Source organism: Oreochromis niloticus, linkage group LG6 (assembly GCF_001858045.2).
Source record: "Oreochromis niloticus isolate F11D_XX linkage group LG6, O_niloticus_UMD_NMBU, whole genome shotgun sequence".
Lineage (NCBI taxonomy): Eukaryota > Metazoa > Chordata > Actinopteri > Cichliformes > Cichlidae > Oreochromis > Oreochromis niloticus.
In genome coordinates this window covers 17,592,884-17,615,034 of record NC_031971.2, presented here as the reverse complement: position 1 = coordinate 17,615,034, position 22,151 = coordinate 17,592,884, and the positions used below count along the sequence as shown (strand labels likewise).

The 22,151-nt window shown below is 42.0% G+C and overlaps 1 protein-coding gene across 4 annotated transcripts in view; it reads left to right on the top strand.

Annotated features, from left to right (window-relative positions):
• Nucleotides 1-22,151, top strand: part of cntln (centlein, centrosomal protein) — a 90,674-nt gene that overhangs the window by 10,317 nt on the left and 58,206 nt on the right. For all 4 annotated transcript variants that reach the window (XM_025907649.1, XM_025907650.1, XM_005456975.4 and 1 more), the window contains exons 6-12: nt 704-883; nt 2,465-2,598; nt 3,617-3,779; nt 4,208-4,447; nt 13,056-13,190; nt 17,843-17,962; nt 20,629-20,750. In XM_025907649.1, the coding sequence (XP_025763434.1) occupies nt 704-883; nt 2,465-2,598; nt 3,617-3,779; nt 4,208-4,447; nt 13,056-13,190; nt 17,843-17,962; nt 20,629-20,750 (1,094 nt within the window). The remainder of the gene's footprint in view (nt 1-703; nt 884-2,464; nt 2,599-3,616; nt 3,780-4,207; nt 4,448-13,055; nt 13,191-17,842; nt 17,963-20,628; nt 20,751-22,151) is intronic.

The following is a 22,151-nucleotide window of genomic DNA, read 5'->3' as shown; positions in this document are numbered from 1 at the left end:
TAACAGCTGGAAAGTCTGCATGTGAGAAAGAAAGCACGAGCCAGAGAAAAGCAGGTTGTTAACTTGCAGATAAATACTTAATGCCTCCTTCAGTGGGGGGAAAGTGAATAATGTGCATGCAATGGTGTGGCTTCTGCCTAATTATGCTTAGATGGGACATGGCTATGATTAATTGATAAAGGGATGGTCCTTACACAGTCTTGGTGGGGTCTCGTGGTGAGAAATCGTGGGGGACAGCATCAAAGGAGACCTAGGTTGAGTCTAATGGGTTTTGTAGCCAGCACCATTCTCATTAGGAGCCTGTCATTAAGGCTGGCAGACTGGCCCCTGTACCTACGTGAGCCCAGTTCTTGCAGCACGGCTCGGCCAACACCAACCAAACACTGGCCGCGTGGGTCCAGTCATACAGCACAGGTGACCTTGGCCAATCAGCGACCCATGCAGTGGGCTCCCGCAGAAAAAGCGGTCCACTGTTTACATATTCATTTCAGCCTCAACCCCATGGGCTGCTTCTCTTTTTGGATCTTTGCAGTTTTCTTTTTTCAATTCTCAGTTTGAAATGCTACTTTTTCTTTTTCTCTTCTTTTGTCACCGTTGTTTATTTGGCCTTATTGACCCCCTCCCCATCTACTCTTCACACACACACACACACACACACACACACACACACACACACACACACACACACATCTTCCTTATTCAGGAAATGAAGACAAAATGTAGGAGGAAAGAGGAGGAGGAGCGGCAGGTGGTGCAGGCTCTAGAGGAGGAGAAAGAGGGATTAGCTTCCCGCTGCGCCGCCCTGCAAGCTGACCTGGAGGAGAAGCAGAGGCAGGCCAACAGCCAACGAGACCAGAGGGATGCTGCCCAGACCAGAATAAAGGTATGAATGTGGGGACAGGTCCACACAAATACAAAGGCACTCACACACACCTTGAACTTTCTGATCCCTCACACCCTTTCCTCTTCAGCTTGTGAATATAAAAAGATCTCTGTAGCAAAGCACAGAATTAAATAAACAGGGACTGCACTCAAAGGAAGGACAAAATTATGATTTAACGTAGGGCAGACAGATCTTCCTGAGTTGTGGTTTAAAAAAAAAGGAAAGAAAGAAAAAGAAAGAAGAAGAATTAAGCAGACCACAACCGAAAGTAGCTTCCGTTAAGTCGTTGGCCTGTTGGTTCAAGAGTTTGTGGTCAGGTGTGTTTCATTATCCAAATGCAAGTAACTTTCAGAATCTGTTGCTCTGATCATCATTATGGATCAGTGCTTCTTCTCTCTGTGAGCATGAGAAATACGATAAGACATCAACTGTGCTATTGTTTAAACATTCAACCAATCAAATCGCAGTTCTTGAATATTTTATTTATTTATTTTTTTACATTTCAAATTTTATTTCCTAGATTCTCATGAAATAAAAGCTACAGAGGAACCTCACATTCCTCCCCTTCCTTATCGACTAATCATTGTGAAACATATTGCTCCCCTAGTCAAATGGAATCAGACAGAGAGTCTTGAATAAGTTAGAGCTGCAGAGTAATTACTCTTGGATGGGATGAGCCCAGTGACTAGTGTATGCACATCCATCACAGTCTAAGACACTCCACTTGTTTTATAATATTTTTTTTGTATCATACATTGATTTGAAACTTGGTGATGGAAAATATCAGATGCGCAGGGGATACATCATGCCAATTTGTTTGACATGGCAAAGATTTATTCGGGAATTTATCATTTAATGTAGACCTGCGTGCACTGTTAAGATACACCTGTGTAGTTTTAGTATTTTCTTAACCCGAACAGAGGTGGAGGAATATTCTGCAAATACAGAGTCGCAAAGATGTGTAATACGTGAAAAAAAATATGACCGATTATAAAATTTCTTATAGCATTCTTCACATAATTTGCTTGATATTAATTAGCGTCGAATGAATTCAGGGTTTGGTGACCTGTACATGTTTGATGTTGTTTAATCTGCTGCACTCAAATGGTTTCTTTAAATTAAAGCAAAGCTAACTAACGCCTTGTCTGCACATCCTATATACAAAGAAACAGCACAATAAAGACATTTTCAGATAGACTGTCATGTTAGAACTAAATCTAAATTTTGCTATTCGATTACTTCACAGCAACTAGTACAGCTGGTTGCTGTGAAGTAACAAATTGTGGCCGACTTATTACAAGTGGTAAAGAAGGCATCATAACTCCTTGCTTGCTTCCTTGCTTTTCTGTCACTTTTTTGTTTTAGAATCATTTATTTGTTTATTTGTAGACAGCCAGTAAAAGTAATGTGACAAGTGAAATTTAACGATGCTGGTCTGCGTTGGTTTGAGGATTTTGCCATAGAAAATAAATACTGACACATCAAAACGTTGACATAATAATACTAATACTTCTTAAAGCATTTCATTTAAGGATAGCCTCTAAATTTGACAAAATCATTGTTATTACTCTTCTACATCAGGATCTAGAGGAGAAGCTGCACAACACCTGTCAGGAGCTGACTGCCTTGCAGAGCCACAGTAGCAGCCTGGAAGCTCTGCTTTCCTCCAAAGACACAGAGTTGGCAACTAAACATGAACAACTTGATCGCCTTTGGTAAGCTGTACCAGCTGAGATAGTGTCTCTGTTCTTGCAACATCCAAACCCTAATAGGTGATATTTATGGCTAATTTCATTAGTTAAAGTATAATTCTGTCCGATATAGACGTACTATATGTGTATACCTCGATTTACATGGGTTACTGCATGGAGGAGTGAGTATATTGCTTCTTTCGCTGTGAGGCTTGGGGGTGACACAGATTTCTTCCACTCTGGCTCACCTAAAGCCACTTGATAAGCCCTGCATAGTGGATATGCTTTAAAAAAGAGAGAAGAGGGAAACAGGGCAGGCTTTGGCTAAGCTTTAGTCGATATGATAAAAACTGTGAGAACTGTAGGAGCCTTAGTGGTAATCTCAACCTTTTTTAACTACTTTTCTGTTTTAATGCCAGAGGCACTCTGACATGTCAGTCACACCAGGGCTATAGACTATTCTTGTGGATTTAGCAGGGTGATTAAAGATTTCCTTACAAGTTCGAGAAGCGCTTTGTGGTAATTCCATTGGTGGATACAAAACAAGATGGAAATGACCTTTTGGCGCTGATGAATGTTGGTATGTTGAGAAATGTAGCCGCTGTTGACAAAAGAAGGAAATCTGCTGTCATAAATACATTACAATAATGTAATATGCATACAAGTTTATGATTGTTATTGCTCTATAGTTTTGTTGTGCATTTAGACATTGATGATATTAAAGGATATTAAAGGCTTATGAATTGAGTTCAGTTTTAGTTATCAAGTTATCAATTTATCAAAAGTTATCAAAAGTTAGACTTTTACAGCTGTAACACATGTGCTATTATCTTAAAATCCAAAAGGATTAAAACTGAGTTAATTCAGGTTCTCTGGCATACTTTTTTAAATAGTTATTTTAACATCAGTACACAACCTTTATGTTTCTCACCTTGAATACGTCAAAAATATAACTAAATCCACAATATTTAATGTAAGCAGCACATTATTGTTGTGTACTGTTTGACTTTGCATAACGTGTAATGCAAGTGCCTGTGTGTAGTCGTGATTTTGCAGAAGTGCAGACGCTGTACAGACGGAGCACAGAGCATGCAGCGGAGCAGAGCCACCTGATTAAGCAACTGGAAGGACTCAACCTCGACACACAGCGAGTTCTGCGGAACCAAGAAGAGGCTCACTCTGCTGACGCTACCTCCTATCAGCAGGTACTCACAAGTACACACACACTCCCAACCTCAAACTCAACAGTGTTATAACCTCTTCGTCGCGCTTCACTCAGGCCTCACCCACTGTGGTGATTTATTTCCAAGCTAGCTGTAGCCTACAATTATTTTTGTGTCTGCCAGAAAGCCATTTTTTCTCAAAGTATTCTGTTACTGTGACTGGGTTTGCAGCATACTACTTTGCCATGCACGTGGAGGAATCATAGAGAAAGACATTTTGCAAACATAAATCATTTGGGACACGTGTTGTTAACCACTTCTTTTCCCTATTTTTTTCCATTACTGAATATAAGACAGTCTTAATGTCACCTAATGAGTGCTTTGTGTCATTTTCCTCCCATCGATCTGACCCTTCCATTCCCTCTTGCTTGGATTATAAACCTCTCTGTCTTATTTATATTTGTTGACAGCTATACAAAGAGTTGAGTCAGTGCTACCAGGCTCTCGTGTCTAGTGAGGCCAAGCTCCGCCAGAGTCACCAGGAGCTGAGCAGCCAGCTGGCGCAGAAAGACCAACAGATCTTAGAACTCCAAGCTGAGCTACAACAGCAGCAGCAGGAACAAATACAACTTCAGCAGGAGCTGCAGCGGCAACAACAGCCTCCGCTAACAGCCATTTACCCCTCTCCACAAAAACAAACCAACTTTAAGGTAAGCACTATTCTCGTTCTTCACTGTGTGTTCCAAAAAGGCCTTAATCATCAAATGCATTAAAAACATCTTAGCATAGCAAGTATGCCAATCTATGATATGCATTTGTGTGAGTAAGAGCAAGTAAAAGTGCATGCTTACAGTTCCCTGGACATTACATCTGTCTTCTTCCTTTCACAACAAACACATTATAGTTTGATAATTCTGTCAATTGCTTGCCTGGACTTGGTATCTAATTGTCCCAAGGTACAGAGATGTCAACGTGTAGGTGGACCTGCAGGCACAGTAATAACTGACTGGCCCCAGCATGGCCTGTGGTGGTGGTCTTTAACTCAGAATCATTCGTTTGATATTGCTCTAGTTCACCCTTGATCTATCCATCTCTCTGAGCACCAGTGTCTTTTATGTCCGCTATCTGATCTTCTCTCACCGCCAGTCCTAGGCATACGCGCACTCTCTGAATAATATACTTTAGATATCGCCTTTCTCCCCTCCCACCCAAGTAACTGGAAGTCCTTTTAACACACGCGGGTCAGACAGCAAAGCCAGGTAAGAGGTGGAGAGAGGTGATTTAATTGGAACTCAGTAATGTTTTTGAAGATGATGTTAGAGTTACAATTCTACGTCTGTCAGTCAGCGGGACTTTGGCTTTAGCGTTGTGCCTTTTGAACCAATCGCCCCAAGGCAATAGAGGCCTTTAATAACTGCTAACGATATGATGATAGGTGGTAGACCACAGAGTGTCAGACACTTAGTTGGGGAAAAAAGTCAAATCTTGAGACACTTTATTCCATCAGCAGTTCTCTGGCACACCACTTGACATTTTAAGGAGTCTCTCGGTCTCTTCTGCTCTATGACTTACCATTCCAGTTTCCTCCTTCAGATAACTCTAGTTGATGCAACACAAGATGATATTTTTGCAGCAGCGGAGAAATGTTTGTGCCTCCGCAGCGTTTAATTCGTTAATTTGATTGGCTGATTTTCTGAAAGTGCTGCTCCCAGACTGTGCAAGTTAGAAGATATCAGTTCAAATGTTAAGTGAGTTACAATGAACCTGTCTCACTTAACCCTCTTAATTTAACCAGCGGTAAAATATAAATGGATCATTTAGTCAGTAATTAAATACAGTACTGTAGTGTTCCCACAGTAATTAATACTACATTTAGAGTAGATGCAGTTAGTGCTCTGTGTGTGTAGTGTGGGCACATACACTGACTGGCCACAACATTAAAACCACTGGCCGGTGAAGTGAATAACATCGATCATCTCGTTACAATGCAGTGTGCTGCTGGGAAATTCTGGGTATTTATGCAGATGTTTTTGGGGGGCTTTTAATTTTTTTTTGTCATGCACCATTTTAAGGCAGATAGTTTTAATGTGACTTACTGATATATGTTTGCATGTGTTTTCTTGTCTCTCAGAGTGAAAAATCAGCTCACACAATTTTCAGGGCTGGGACATAATTAGAAAAAAATCATGTATATAACCAAAGCTAAGAATAAATGATAACTTTTGTTTACCGAACACATGTAGCTGCTGTCTGGCTGATTTGTTTTTTTAACTTTCTTACCCACTGACATCAAAGTGAACAGATCAGGTATCCCAAGGTATAGCGCTCAGTCAGGAGGGTTTTCTATTTCCCACTCTCTAATTTCACTGACAGGTTGTGCGTACGTGTGGGTACGTCCGTGTCTTCATAGTTGTGTGTTTGACTGAAGGTGTGTGTGTGTGTGTATCCGAGCACATAATCGCAAATTCTGTAACAACTTCCTCCCGAACACCTGTTAAATTCAAATGCTCGGGTTGTTAAGGCAGATTTGATTTTAATTTTAAATGTTTTGGTGGAAGTTACTATTGGAGGTGATCAAAGTGCTGATCGCAACAGGAGCACAGGGGGGGAGACACAGCGCTCATTTGAATATGGACCGGAGCGACGGCTTTGAACACCCCACCCGCAGTGGTTTTTGGTGGGGGCGGGGATAAAGGAGGGGTTGGGGTGAGAGGAATAACACCTATTGTGTGTTACATTTCCATGCTGCGCACCGAGATTGTGCGTTCTCGCTTGTCTTATGCAAAGTTAACTCTTTACAGGAAGCTGAACAGGACTTTACAAAGGCTCAAATGTGGGCAGTGTGTGGCGTGACCACACAGCTCAACTGATTTTAATCAGGCTGGTTTCTCCTTGAATAATGTCACCTTCTACATCAGTTTATGCTCATTCATTATCTGTTAAATCTATTTTTGTTATTTATTCACAAATTAAAATATAAATACAATATCTATCAGTCTGTCTCTGTATGTAGATAGATTAGATAGATTGTCACCATTTTTTAGTACATCAAAAGTCAGCTAATTGCTCCTGTGCTTAGGTAGTTGTCCAGTGTGTGGGTATTTGCCTGTGTTTGAGTTTATAAAGTGGTGCAAACATCTCCACGTCAGGCTGTAGATGGCCCGACGCCCTGATCTTCTAGCTTTAGGGCCTGGCTGATCATCAGGCACCTGGATGACCCCCATGCACAACGAGCTGCTGTGAAATTGCCAGGTTAGGGAGGCTTGGGTTGCCAGGTTGGGTGGTCACCATCGCAATCTAGATGCAAAGCAGGCTCCCTCATTAGCAGACAGAAAACTAGCTAGTCTGAACATTTCATTATTCAGAAGCGTTTAACTGCATCGTTTGTATTTACTGTAGTTTAGTTAGAGTTTGGCTACTATCAGAGCCGAGCTGTGATTAAAGACCAACATTAGAATCCACAGCAGACCTCAGGCTTTCTGGAATCATCACCGCAGTAAATGAGTGGTAAGTTGTTAATTATGTGGGCAGTCATTCAAAACAGTGGTTACTCTCTCATCAACATTGGAAAGAGAAAATTAGGCATTCACATTCAATCCAGAAAAGTTTGGTCTAAATATAATGGGAAGAAGCACCTGTGTCTTTTCAAATGTTTACTGAAACTTTTTTTAATGGCCTATTTAAAAAAAAAAGGTTTGTTTTTTTTTTCTTTTTGTTTGCTTTGGTTTGTCTCATTATCTCAATAGGACAGCAATAATGTTAACATAAAACCTCTTTTTTTCTTTAAACTATGTCCATAGACATTTGAATGCAGCTTTATTATAATGATACATGAAATGCAGTAAGGTCTCATACTAAGCCTGAAGCACAGAAATAACATTTAGAGACATGACCGGGCCTTCCCCCCCCTGTTTTTTTTTAATAAACCGAATGAACCCCACACGTTGCATCTCCCTTATCTTGCTGAGATCATTTTTTAACATCTGCTCCTGGGTTTTTATTAATGTTGGCTAATTTAAACGCTTTTAGATGTGTAATTAAAGTGCTAGTGAGATGCTCACACGTGCATAAATTTATACACCCACCGTTTTTGTCAGGTCACCTTTGGCTTTGGTGAGGCATTTCTTTTGATCATCATCATCATTAATGGCAGTCGTCGGCTGGAAAGGGTGAAAACATAATGCCACAAAGAAATATGAAATCAGGTTTCAGCTAGAAGTTGAATAGACACTCAAAAAGGCATGAGGATGAGTTTAGTATGTTGTCCAGCTTGTCTCAGTATTGTAATTTTTATTTCTGTATTTTTAAGCACTTTGCAGACCTTGGGTTTTTAATTTCTTAGATTTTGTAGTGCTCTGTAAAATAGCACAAGGATTAAGGACTGCCAAATGTTAGTACTATATTGCATCACATAAGAAGTGTTTTGCAATATATTATCAATATTTAAGTCAATTGTGGCATTTCCCAAATGAAAGATGGTAAACTGAACTAAAGATAACTGAATTGTGGTGATGTGAAAAATGCAGGGTAAAGCAAATCAAAAAGCAGGTTTATAAAGTGATGCAAACATCTCCATGTCAGGCTGTAGATGGCATGACGTCCTGATCGTCTAGCTTTACATTGCATTCTAACATGAATGCAATAAAGAAATGTGTAAGTGAGTATCAAAACTACTGTATAATGATAGCATTGCTATTGTCGGGAAGGTATCACTGTAGTAACAAATTGCTACGATATTGCTAACCCTAATAAGCATAAAATTAAGTTCAATTAAAAAAAGCAGAGAGGAAATAAGCACATATATGAATTTAGCTTTGAATGTTCATCATTGTACTCTGGCAAATATGTGATTGAAAGCACAGGCCTTGTTTTCATTCATGCCACAGTCACAATGAGGAAAACGGTGACTGGAGACCATATTGTGACCAAAATTATTGCAACCATGTGCAATGAACTTGCAATCTTGTTGCCTTTGAAATGGTTGCTTCAAGGCAGGCACTAGATCTATCACCACTTGCAGTCAGTTGGAGTCTTCAAAGCGATTTTGGTGCCATAGACAATGAGGCAGAATCAGCCTGCTATCAGTGTGCAATTAAATGGAGTCAAGTGGGCAATTATATGCAATCTGTGACAATACAGTGATTAATTGGGATTAAATCTGTGAATATATGTCTACTTTACTACTTTACTTTAACTACTTAGAACAGCCTCAGCTTATGGGCAACCAGTTGGTCACCGCAACAACTTTCAATCAGTCTAAGACAGCAAAAACAATTCACTGCTTTCACCGGGCAACCACCGATTTTTCCTAGGCGCAAGGAGTTGCTGTCCTATTTTTGCTCTAGTGTGACTGAGCCATTAAGACGAATGCCCTTCCTTTAACTAAAATGCTTAAAATGCATTTTTTGTCAGTGACTAATGTTATGTGTGCTGTGCTAATGTTGTATTATCACTAAATAGTATTGCCTACATGAGTTTGAGTTTTGGGTGTGTATTAGTAGTAAATATTGTTGTCAACATGTGTTTTGTGTGTGTGCGTGTGAGTGGGTGGGTGAGTGTTTGGAGCTGGCCCACGTCCAGGGCCAGAGACATACTAATGACATAGATGCCAGTGGTGTGTTTTACAAGCTCAACTGCTCTCATTAGATGAGAAACTCTGTGTAGCACAGCTCGCCTCATTAATGAAGCACAGCCATGTGCCGCTGCAGAGACATACACTCACTCGTTCTAGCACATACACCCGGGTCAAACAGACTGTGTGGGAGGACTCAGGGCTGGGTACACACTCCGAAAACATACACGCACCTACTTCCTACTCACTGTGTGCCGTCCTTCTATTAAGTCCCCCTCCACTGCGCTGCCAGTTAAAACACACACTCATCCATCTATGCACAAAGACACATGCTCTTTGAAGACTCACCATCTTGAATACAAAGTGCGCCAGGCCTGAGAGTGCGCTGCTTAAAGTCCTCACTTCTCAGGCCTATCCAATCACTTTCACATATGCTGTCGTTCCACAGATCTATTCGAATGCGATTGTGTGAGCATGCGTTTGTGTATCCATGCAGTGAGTGGCTTTGGGGGTGTGTGTGTGTGTGGGTGGGGAGCCCCTCCTGATTATAGCTACTCCATAATTAACAGTGATCAGATTTGTTTTGTGGCATAAATGGTGCATGTGTAGAACATTAGGCCTGGCAAGTCTCATTTCACATTCAGCTCAAGGGCTCGGCAGCAGACGGGTCACGAGCTTCAGGGAGCACAATCACAAGCCTCGCTCCATATGGTCCTGCCTGCCGCATCCTCACATGTGAGGGCCGCCAGTGCCAGACAAGTTCCCCCAAGAACCTAATCGTGTTCAGTAATTACCAAGACCGGCTTTTCTCTCTCTTTTTTTCCTCCTCCCCTCCCTCCCTCAGCCTCCTCCCAATCTCTTGCTCTTCTCCTTTTTTTTCACCACACCTGCATGCTCTCTTCTTCTCTTTCAATCTCATGCTCCCGCGCCGTCTCTATGTTTACTCTAAGCTACGTGTAATCTGTTTGTCTTTTTTTCCCGTTTATATATATTGTTGCTCTTTTAACGGCTTCCCGGCTTTTCTGTTTTCCGCTGGATGAAAATCAGGAGGGCGACGAGAGAGAATTCGCGAGGAAGAAAAGTCAGACGCTCCCGCATCAGTTAATTTCTAAATTGCTTTATGTGGCTGATGCCGAAAAACGCACTCCATCCTCCTGCCTGCCTGGAAATTATAAATAATTGTAACAGATGCGCCAATATGGCCGGCCTCCAATAAACGAGGCCCCAGATAATTTGACCAACCCCCTTTGACAGGCCAATTTAATAAAACATGAACAAAATCTTCCTCACTAATAATTTATCATCCCCTCTCCTCCCCTTTGGTTAAAGTTGATTACCCTGGCAGTTAACAAGGTCACGCCCAGATGCCAGGTTTCTGATAATGCAATCAGGACTTGTTGGAAAAAAGGTGATGACATCCTGTGTGGTTTTCTTCACAACTTGGCCTCCCAGTACAACACGGTGGTGAAGGCCTTTGTTTGTCAAAGAGCTTCAATTTGATGTGTTGAGTCAGTGTTGTTGATAGCAGCAGGTGAGGCTTTTTTTCTCTTTAGTTTCACACTTTTTTTTATTAACGATTTAAGAAAAGGCGTGAATATGTGCAGGTGATGCAGTCAAGAGGTATGTGGATGAGTTTTTGAACTATAAAAGGGCTTGTCTGGCTTTATAAAAACTGTGTATACAGCACGTGGCCTTTTGGCAGTGGATTAAAAGTCATGCTGTCCTTAAAGCTATAATATCTTTGCACAGAAACGCACACACAGCATAACAACACAACAGTAGCTAAAGTGTAGAGATTAAAGTTTGAGTGACATGGGCAGTTTGAAGGTGACAGTTGTTGCCCTGTACATACAGAAACCCCCTCTGGTTAGTCTTGATTGTGTTAATGCTTTGGCTTAAAGTGTCTCATTATACACTTTTTTCCGAAATAGTGGAGATGCTAGTTAATTATCTCTTGACTAGATGAGATATCTGGGTGTTGACTGCAGTGAACTAAAGTTGCCAATCTTTTTAACTACATGGTGGACATACTTTGAATGTTAACTGCAAGCAAGAATTACGTTTTAGTTGATTTAGAGAGCATGCTACTTGACAGTTGGGACAAGATGCCAAAGTGTAATATTTTCATCTTCCCTTTAATTAATCTTGACCACCATAGATTCAGTCAAAAGGAAAAATACTTCACCCGTTGCCTACTGGTGGTGGTCAGAGGGCCCGGTGGCGCCAGTGTCCGGCAGCCTCGCCTATGTCAGTGCGCCCCAGGATGGCTGTGCCATCACCAGTGTGTGAATGTGTGTGTGAATGGGAGGATGACTGGTTGTGTAAAGCGCTTTGGGGTCCTTAGGGACTAGAAAAGCGCTATATAAATACAGGCCATTTATGTCTGTGGCATGATTGTGGTTTTTCACTCAGTGTGCTGCTCGTACAACTCTATTAAGACCCATGTGAATGGGGGCAAACTGTTATCACGTTTGTAACGCAATGCAGTACATGACTGCTGCAAGTACACAAAGAAGATTAAAGATTTAAAACATTATTTTAAAAAAAGTATTTTGTACAGTGGAAAGAATTAAAGGCAGATTGCTTTGGTTAAGCTTAAGCAAACTTTAAACTGAATTAAGCAATAAAAAAAATACATTAGCCTGATATTGGTTCATTAATAGCTTGCTGTTAATTTAAAGAGAACATATTCATTTTATTAGGTACACCTTGCTAGTATGTGTTGGATCCTCTTTATCCTTCAGAACTGCCTTAATTCTTTATTGCATTAATTGTATAAGGTGCTGATATTTTGATATTTGTCTGAAACTTTGGTCCATATTGACATGAGAGCATCACACAGTTGCTGCACATCTTTGATGTGAATCTCCCGTTTCACCACATCCCACTACTAGCCTGAAACATTGATACAAGGCAGGATGGATCGATGCTTTGATGTTACTTATGCGGAATTCTGGCCCTACCATCCCAGTGTCACAGTAGAAATCAAGACCCATCAGACCAGGCAATGTTTTTCCAGTCTTCTATTGGCAGTTTTGTGGAGCCCATGCGAGTGGTATTCTGTGTTTTCTGTTCTTAGCTGACACAAGTTGTACCCAGTGTGGTATCCCATCTCCTTCAAGGTTTGTCATGTTGTACATTCAGAGGTGCTCTTCTGTATACCTTGTTTTTAATCTAATTGATTATAAGGTGGGTAATTAAGTTGCTTTCTTATAAACTTGAAGTAGTCTTTCTGTTCTTCTCTAGTGCTTTTTGCCCAGATAACTCCTGCGTAGTGAATATGTTCTCATTTTTGGACTGTTTTCTCTAACCCCTAGAGATGGTTGAGCAGCCAGATCCTCGTAGATCATCAGATTCTGAAGTACTCAAACTAGCATGTCTGCCACCTTGTGACATTCAAAGTCACTTATGTCACCTTTCTTCTTCATTCTGATGTTCGGTTTGAACTTTAGCATGTTGTCTTGAGTACGTGTACGTGCCTGATTGAATTGAGCTGCTACCATGTAATGGGCTGCTTAGATATTTGCATTGACAAGCAAATATGGTGAAGTGGCCAGTGGGTGTGTTTGTTACAGCTGAAATACTCAAATTTGAGGAATAACGTGGAAAATATTCCTAATTTTCTGACATAAACATGACAAATTAACAGCTGTCACCAAACCATGCTCTATTTTCTATCAGCCTATCTCAGTCGTCTCTTTTCAGCCTTTCAAGCACCAACATATGCGCCATCTCTTTTCTCACAGGCGCTGGTGTCAGAGCAGGTTGATGCGGCAGCCCAGAAGTCTAGCCCTGACCAGGCCTCTACTCGAGGTTCATATCCCAGGCCAGAGGGTAGTACTTTCCATCAGAGATCTGCCAGTTCCATCAGAAGACAACAGGTAGGTCAGAACGTGCTTCTGGTAATTATGTCAAAGCCAACACGTGGATGAGCAGCTAACAAACCCACACTTATCCATTACCGTTTTGTTCAGATTAGATCAAAGCCACAGAGAAGGGATATAAAGGAAACTGTCTTTCTAGAATCATATGATTTATCAGACCCAGCCCCTGCCAACCTTTGTCCTGAACTTCCCAACACACACACACAGATGCCCCTCCTACTGTGACCAAGCCGGCGTGTGCTGCTGGTTTCACGCATGCCTTGGGCTCAGGCACTGGCTAATTTACCGCTTCAGCAGTACATTATGAACAAGAAAGAAGCTTTTGATCTTCTCAGTATTCAACTCATAAGTTTGGCAGGACATGTTTCTAGATGGCCTCACTCACTCTAAAGCTGGCCCGAAGACATGTTGTTTGATTTAAGCCGCTGTCCTCATTGTATCTTAAATCGAAGCGCTTCTGTTCTGGCAGTCTATTCGTGTAATGTAATTATACCGTGCAAAATAAATAAATAGTATTGACATTTGATGAGCTTCCTTTATGCTTGCCTTAGGACACACAACTCGCAAACACATAATCGTTCTATTATCCACCTATAATTTATTATCAAAAACATGCGCCAATGTCGATCCTGCTGCTGATATCCAAAATCAGTGTGTAAATACTTTTTTTGATATTCTATTATACTGACTAATAACGTGAATCATAATGAGATCTACTGAATGGAAATCGGGGCATTTGTCATTGTCATGTTGGCTTTTCATTTATTATAAATGCAGTCCTGCCTGTCACTGCCCCTGACCACGCGTTTACTGCGTGCTGTACATACGTTTACAAATGAGATTTTAATGCAGGCACATGATCATATTAGAGCTGCCGCGCCAACATTTACAGAAACAGATGTCAGATGAAAGATGGAGAGCTTTAAATTGAACTAACTCCTTTAAATGAAATAAAGTGATTATTTAACTGAATGAAATTTAAGATTGATGCGTTTTATTTTCTGAGTGGCGACTACAAAGTGGCATCTTTAAAGTGGCATTCTTTCACGTAGCACAGTGGCATGTTCATGTCTCTCAGCCAGTAGCTGTAAAAACTCAGGTTATTACTTTTAAACATGTAAACTTCATAAAACATGTCCAGCCTTACTGTAAATCTTGAATAATTTCTAGAAGCACGATGATGCTCCAAAAAAACTATAAACTTTTTATGCCTCATTAGGATTCATACCACTCCATTTAAACTGGAATAACAAACTGGAAGGTCAGCAGCTGATGAGACGAGTCTTCTGTTCAGCATACTGTTTCCCCCTTGGAATCAGATTTCTGCTGTTTTACTCAATGCCCACAGTGAAGTGGGATTATTGGCTGCGTCTATAAACAGTGCAGAGTAGTGCATGTCTGACTGTGTTGGGTGCATGCAGTAAGTGTTATAATAATGTTAGCCGTTTAAAACAACAACAAAAAACTATGTCTCAAGGAACTTGAGAGACTTGGTGTGTGTGTGTGTGTGTGTGTGTGTGTGTGTGTCACATGATTTGAGTGAAGAAAGTTTACTTTGATGTGGAAAATTAGATTTGAAAGACCTCATGAAAAATTGTATTTTCAAGTTCCAAACTGCTTAGAGTTTTTATTAGAAACAACACTGTGACTTTCCCAACATTATACAGAGTGGACCATTTTTCAGCATGATTTACTTCAAGTTTGAGCTAAAACTTGTGCATTTTTTTAAAAGTTTGCTTAGTAACAGTGCTCATTTGTATGTATAGTCATCAGGGAACGTTAACACATTTAATTACTCTCCAGATGCACTCATGACAGGCTGGTGCAATTATAAAGAAACCCATTGATGACTGTGACTCAGTGTCTCTGTCAGATAGAAAGTGGAGGAGAGGTGAAGGGAGACGGGCACTCAGTGAAATGATTCTTTCCTCTGCTGATTCCTCAGTAAATCCGATTTTTAAGTTACAGGCCTTTTCCCTCATTTCCTTCTTACTATATGCCCTCTGTCCCTCCTTCTGCATTGCGCGCTCATGTTTACAAAGCCATTACAGGGTGTTATACACAGGTCAGGCCATGACCACCAGACAGCTGCCGAGCTGAGGTAAATGGCGAGGACAGCCTTCTGTGTCTCGTGCTCTCTGCTTTTTATCCTTCAGGCCTGTATTGTGGAACATTAACATCAATGCCGCAACACAGAGCTTCCCACACAAATAAAGGGCATTCATGCGTCTTCGGGTCCAGCAGCAGTCAGGCGTCCAACTGGACCAGAGAGAACATCTGCACCAAAATGTCAGTCATTAGTCAGTGTCACCATTTTATTAATTTACCGTGGACTTTAGACAAGCACGCAGCAGTTTGTCTCACGTGGTTCTCACCTTCATTAATAATTACTGTCATCAGGTTAAGTAGTAAATATCATTCACAATTTATATTTCTACCTGAAGCCCGGTTTAGAGTTTGTCTGCAGTATGTCATGCACTTTATAATTGCTCATCTTTACTTTTAGGTTTAGGACTTTGAGTTGGTTTGGATTCCCCTTTTGGAATCTGTGTTTCCCCCTTGTACAGACAGACTAAGCCAGTTGGCCTGCCACTCATCAGGAATATGCAGATCAATCTGCTAATTAGTTGCATAGAGTCATTAAGGCTGAGTTAGAACACATGGTTGGCACCCATGCAGGCATGTTAGCAAAACCTGGCCGCCAGGTCACTGGAGTCAACTGTAGCCTCAGAGCACATTTCCCAGCACACGTACATAGTGTATATATTAATGTCACAAGCAGATGTTCTGTTTTAAATACACATCCTGTGATATTAAAACTAGAGGAAATGTATTATAACTAATTAAGTGACAAATGTGTTTTTTAAGTTACAATAAAAAAATGTCTTAATGTCTAATCCCATTCTTTTAACCATGTCAATTAGCCCTCATGTGAAGGATTTGAGTTGCAGACCCACACACAAGGGATTCATGAGGAGCAATGCAAAGAAAGCAAAATCCATTGTTTTCATGTGTTTCATGTTGCCATGTAACAACGTTCAATCATGTGTTATGAATTATCATGCAAAAATATTTTTTTCGCTCACTTTTGAGAGTGGAGCGTTTTCAGGCAGTGATATTTTCAAGTTTGCCAAGCTGCTTTGTGAGCAGATGTACAAGTTGCGCTATTTGTTGTGCTGACAGAGTAAGGTGTGATTTAGGCTTCTGCAGGGAATCTTTGACGTAACCTACGTAAGGGGCAGACATCATTGCCAGCATTTATATTTGAAACAAATAAAATGTTGTGACTTTTTACAAACAGCTGTCAGAATGTACCATGTCCCTCCAGGAATTTGCTGACATTTTTGAGTCCTTATATTGATGCTACGTTTATTATTCCTCACACTGAGACGATTGTTGATCTCTTGCTGATATATTCAAAAACTACAGCGATAAAGTAGTCAGAAATGCACAGGAGGAATCAATGGTACTGAACAGGCCAATCACAGTAGTTGCGTGCTGCGTCAAGATGACTTGTAGTTACATTTCTAAGGAGGTTACACCAGGAGGTTGTGGGTTTCAGCGGGAGTTTGCAGTTTCCCACTGAAGCATGAATCCCCACCAGTCAAGCACCAAGATGTGTTTGGTTCCCTCAGTGCTTGATTAGTGTATGATTTTGCTTAGGACACTAGGGCATGAGATATTTTCTTGTTTTAGCCGTAACAACAGGTGTTGCAATATCAGAAAAGGCTGAAATCTTAATGACTTTAAGAGGCAAGAGAGCTTGTCAACAGCAATCAAAATACATATTTTTTGGATGGTGGGGGGTTAGGCTTTTACTGATCCGCTATCCTCTCATTAACCTCACCACTTCAGCACCACCTCCTCCTCCTGTACTGCTCATCTTCCTCTACCCAAGGACTGTTGTGCGTTTAGTCGCATTGCATATTTTAGCCTGCCATCTGGTCAGCCCTGCCCGGCGCTACAGGGGGGCCTCCTATCCTTTCATATTCATATTCCACTAGCATATTGTTCCCACTGCTTTTCTACAGCGCGGCCCCAGCACTTCTCCATTTCTTTATTTATTTCTACAGAAGAGGCTGGCAAGCAAACTGCACCCCCCTCCTAATCGGCGGCTCTTCCAGTTGTCCTATCAAGTGTAACCTGGAGGCCCCTAGCAGAGCAATTAGAGCGGCCTCCCTGACCACCTCTTGTAATGAAGCCCAGCACATTCTGGAATCTATAGCCCCTTTAGTCTCCCCTAATGGGACATCATTATTGTCAAAGAAACAATGTAAATGGAAATGAACATACTCATTAGCCAGTCGCAGGGAGAAACCTTTGCTGCTCTCAGCTTGCAACTCCTGCTTCCAAACACACACACACACAAGAGTGAACCTCCTCCCTTCAGCTTCTGTGGACTGCTGCTCGAGCTTGCTTTATTCCTCTGGCAGCGTGTTTGTTTTTGTGTGCATATGTGTGTACCAAGGAAGACAATGCTCATGTTTTACTCAAGGTGAGAGGGGAGTGGAGTGAACATAGATAATTCCATTATTGGCATTCACTCAGTGTTTCTACAGATGTTAATTGCTGCATGTGTTTGTGCCTGTCTGTGTAAGTGAAGTGTGTTCAAGCTCCCACCCCAGTGCTTCTTTGCTTACCCTTCCCAGGGTGCACCAGTGCAGCGGTCCAGGTCCCTGTCTCCAGCTGGCAGCGTCGGGTTCGGAAGTGAGAGGAGAAAAGAGGCAGAAGATAGGATTCAAGACCTCGAGGAGCTGCTGCAATTGAAGGTAATTACTTGCTAATGTATACAAATAAATGTAATGTCTTAATCTTTTCCACCCCTCTTAGAACAGTTTATTTATCCCCAAGTTTAGTGAACAGTTCTCGCTCTCATTCTTTATGGTCGAACTTTATTTTCTTTGTCTTTTTTTGCATCTTTTGTCTGTGTATCCCTGCATGACAGTGTTTCTCAAAGTGACATTGAACTACCCAAAGGACTTGTTTGCTTAAAAAAGCACATTTGTTGTTGGTATATTTTGGTGTCATCTGTTAGTATCAGTTTGAAGGAGCTGCTTGTTGCTGTGGCCTCTAACTTATATATGATTGCTGCTATCAGCTACTGGTTTATATAGAGGTCTGCAAAAAACTAACAGTGGTTCAATTGCAGTACTGCTGCCACTGCCTCCTCCGTGACCTTCTCTTACGGTGTCTTTCACACATACATACGTACATGGGCGCACACACAAGCAGAGTGTGCGTAGGCAGTGAAGCAGCAGGAGAGAAGCCGCTCTGGTGAAAGCGGATGCAGCCATTTTTCTTTTTTTTAATCCTTAAACGAATCAGCTTTATTGGTCTTTTAACCTTCACATGCTCTGTGATGTTCTTCTCAGACTATTCTTCGTGCTCGTGTTGTTTTCAGTGTCTCCGACTGACTGCAAGCGAAAAAAAAAGAAGTTAATTTTCACCCTTGTGTTGCACTTTCCCCTAAAGCTCACTGCCTTTAAAAAAAAAATCTCTCTATCTTCGCAGCTGACCAACGAGTGAGTGATTATCCAAAGGTCATCTCCTTTTGAACACAATCCCAGGAACACATTAGGCACCATTTCCTTGTCAGATCTGAAGTGTCTGAATTACATCACTGGCAGACACCTCGACAGTAATGCTCAACATAGATTCAGACAACACGCATGACTGTCTTAGTTAATGGTGCCATTTACTTGTCTGCTGTTTGAGGGGCATTTAGCAAAGGTATGCACAGAAAAACGTGACTACATTAATGAGGGCATTTGTTCAAGGCATGATTTAGTGGTTTTTGTCCTTTGCTTGTTTCTGGAAATAAGCAAAATGCCCTCTATCAGTTGCACTTGAGACCTTACCTTCAGCCTCTTACTGTACAGTACTTTGCTTGGTTCAGTTCGCTGCTGTGCAGCTTTCCAGTCCTTTCCAACAGAATGCTTTTCAAATTGGGTACGGCAGCCATACCATTGACATGTTGACCTTAGCTGCGAACAGCAAACAAACAATTCTCTTAATAACGCCCTCCTTTTTTTCTACTTCACACTTTGAAGTAAAAAGTAGCTGTTGCTGTGTAATTATTTTTCAGCTTGAGAACGTCCACACATGTGTTCGCTGACTGAGTGAGGGCGTATTGATCGGTGGGCAAGGGTCTGTGGCCTGATGACCAGATCTGGTCTGCCCAGGGGGAACCTCTATAAGGAGCCTGGGAAGCCATGATGTGGCTAATGCCCTGCCACTTGCACCATCCCACCCCCCGCCGCCCCTCCATCAGTCAGCCACAACTCCTCTGTGTCCCCCCTCAGCCTCTAGTTCCACCAGTTAACACTGCTCTGGTCTGGCCCCTTTCATTAAAGCCCTGTTTTTGAGAGGTCGGGGGCTGCTCGAAAGGGCTGAGGATGTCTTGCAGATGTCCTCAGTGAATAATCCGCACTAGGGAAAATCCATACTTGTCACATCGGCAGTGTGGATGTGCAGTGCGCGTGTGTGCACACACATTGTGTGTCCAGCGCATATTTGTGTGCGCTCTCTCCCTCTCTCTCTCTGTTCTCTTTGTCCTTGTTAATAATAACAGGGCCGAGGGCTCGCATTTCCCTCTCTGCAGGGTAGCCGTGTCATATCAGCAGTAAACAAGCTCCTTCCCTTCAGAAAGCGCTCGACAACTCTCCCTAGCCTTGGCCACTCAAGCAGAAACCTGTCCTGCACCCTTCCTTTCACTTTTCCTTTTCCTCCCCCCTCTCTCTTTCTCTCTCTCTCTCTTTTTTCCCTCCCGTTCTAATTTCTCCGTTCTCTGTCTTTCTCTTTTCTCTACTTCCATGAGCTCACTGTCTCTCTTTCCTTACTCTCTTTCCACCTCTGTTTGTCCTGCCTGTTGAAAGAATTTTCTCCATCGCCCTCCCTGTTAAGGTCAATGTGATGAGGGAGGAGGGATGCCCCTGACAAGAAAAATCTATATGTTGTCTTCTCTTAACTCCTTCTTTAAAGCAGGAGCCCAATCTCGCTCTGTTTTAATAGCTGTCAACAGCAACAAACCCACCACTACAACCCCATATCACAACACACGGTTGTCATCAGCTGGTAACTCCAGTGAGTTTGTTTCTTTGCTGGTTAACGTGAGTGTGTGTGAGTGTGCAGGCCTGTTTAGTGTACAGTGGCACCAGCGACTTGTCATGTAAACGCCTCATTTTAACGATGCCTCAGTTGACCAGAAAGAGTGGAAGCATTTGTCTGGGAGAAACAAGGAAAGTGGAATGAATCTGGACCGGCTGCTTTCTGTTAAGCTGAGATTTTTCAGCTGCAAAGCAGCTTAAATATGTTGGTTTCTTATATTTCATGCCTATACTGCTGTATCAGTGCAATTGAAGCGGATTCCCTTCTTCTGCTAACTTTGATTTGAGTTACCCAACTCACGACGGAATGTTGCCATCGTGCTTTACAGACGGAGGAAAATGAAGAGCTGAGGAGAGCTCACGATAAACGCCGTGATCGCCTGCGTTTGATTCAGACCAACTACAAGGCAGTCAGAGATCAGCTGAAAGAGATGGAGAAATCAAATAACATGTGAGTACACACTTTACTGTTTAACATTTCATAACAAACTCTTATCTCACGGGAAACTGTAACTGCAAATGAATGGTGAAAGATCAAAATATACAGAACCCACATCTTCATAAAATAAAACCTGTGCATACACAAAGCAACTGGGATAACCTCCAGTTTCACTACGCAGCAGTGAGTGAGAGACACTTCAAAGCATATAACTCACCTTGCCTTATGTTAAAAGCCCTGTGAAACACTACAACCCCCTGAAACCACTCACAAATAGTCTTAGGGCCCCATTGCGCTCCACATGTTGTCTGACAAGACCTGAGTTCTGGATTTGGGAGAGTGGGAGAAATTCCTCTTTTTTCGCCTTTGAAAAGCTCAGAGGTTTTAAGCCCAGTCAATTTGGCCCGTTTTGTGCCAAGTGTATGTGCTCTTCGTCTCTTCTCCCTCAGCGTTCATTAAGATGTGAGAGCCAGAGGCTGGAGGTGTCTGGTCCTGGGGGTGCAAGGTGTTTGAGAAGGCCTGTGGAGGAAGGCTGAAAGAGGGAGGAGGGATGAGGGCCATTTCCTGTTTCGAGCTGCTATCTTCAGCAAAAACCACAGGATTTTTTACACAAAGTGGAAAATGTGCTGGAAAATGTCATTAACATACAGCTCTTGTTCTTTGTGTTGTCTCCACTAGTCTTTTCCCACTTTGCTGTCTATTTCTTTTCTCCACCAGCGTCATTGAGACCATTCAGAGAGTAGCTAAAGGTGCATATATGTGGTGGCCGTGCGGGAGCGAGGTGTTGACCCCGTCAGCTGTTTTCTCTCTGGGTTAATTAAAGAAAACAGCAGTGCAATGTGAGCCCGTGTGAAAGTGGAGTGAGCGAGAGAGCATGTTCAGCCCTAGGCTCGACTCGGCTCATGTTAGCTCAGCGCGGCTCAGCAGCATGTGTCTGAGACAGTGGGAACAAAGACGGCCATGTAGAGAGAGCCTCAGCAACGTTTCGCTGTTATGAATGAAATACTCTGAATGGTAACATTGATTTTTGTTAAAAGAAAGAATGCATGTTCCTTCAATAATACAAACAGGGCTTTAGTTCGGTATAGAAAGCCTAATGTTAGATTTTGGTCTATCAGTGTCAGTGTATCTGTGTTTCATGAGTGATTTGACATGAAATTGATGCAATAGGCAGCTTTGCCCTTTTCAGTCTTCCTTGGCACCAACCAGTCACTCAATGTTATGGTCTTGGCATTCATTTGGCATTAGGCCACATCCTTAAATAGCTGTTAAGCCCACTGGGGTAATGCCCGCCTGAATGAGAGACAATAGAAAATGACTTAAATACTCCCATTAGTGCTAGGAAATCAGGGGCCTAACAAGTCAGCGGGGATAGGCGTTGACTCTCATTGCATTTCGAGCTTGTTAGGGATG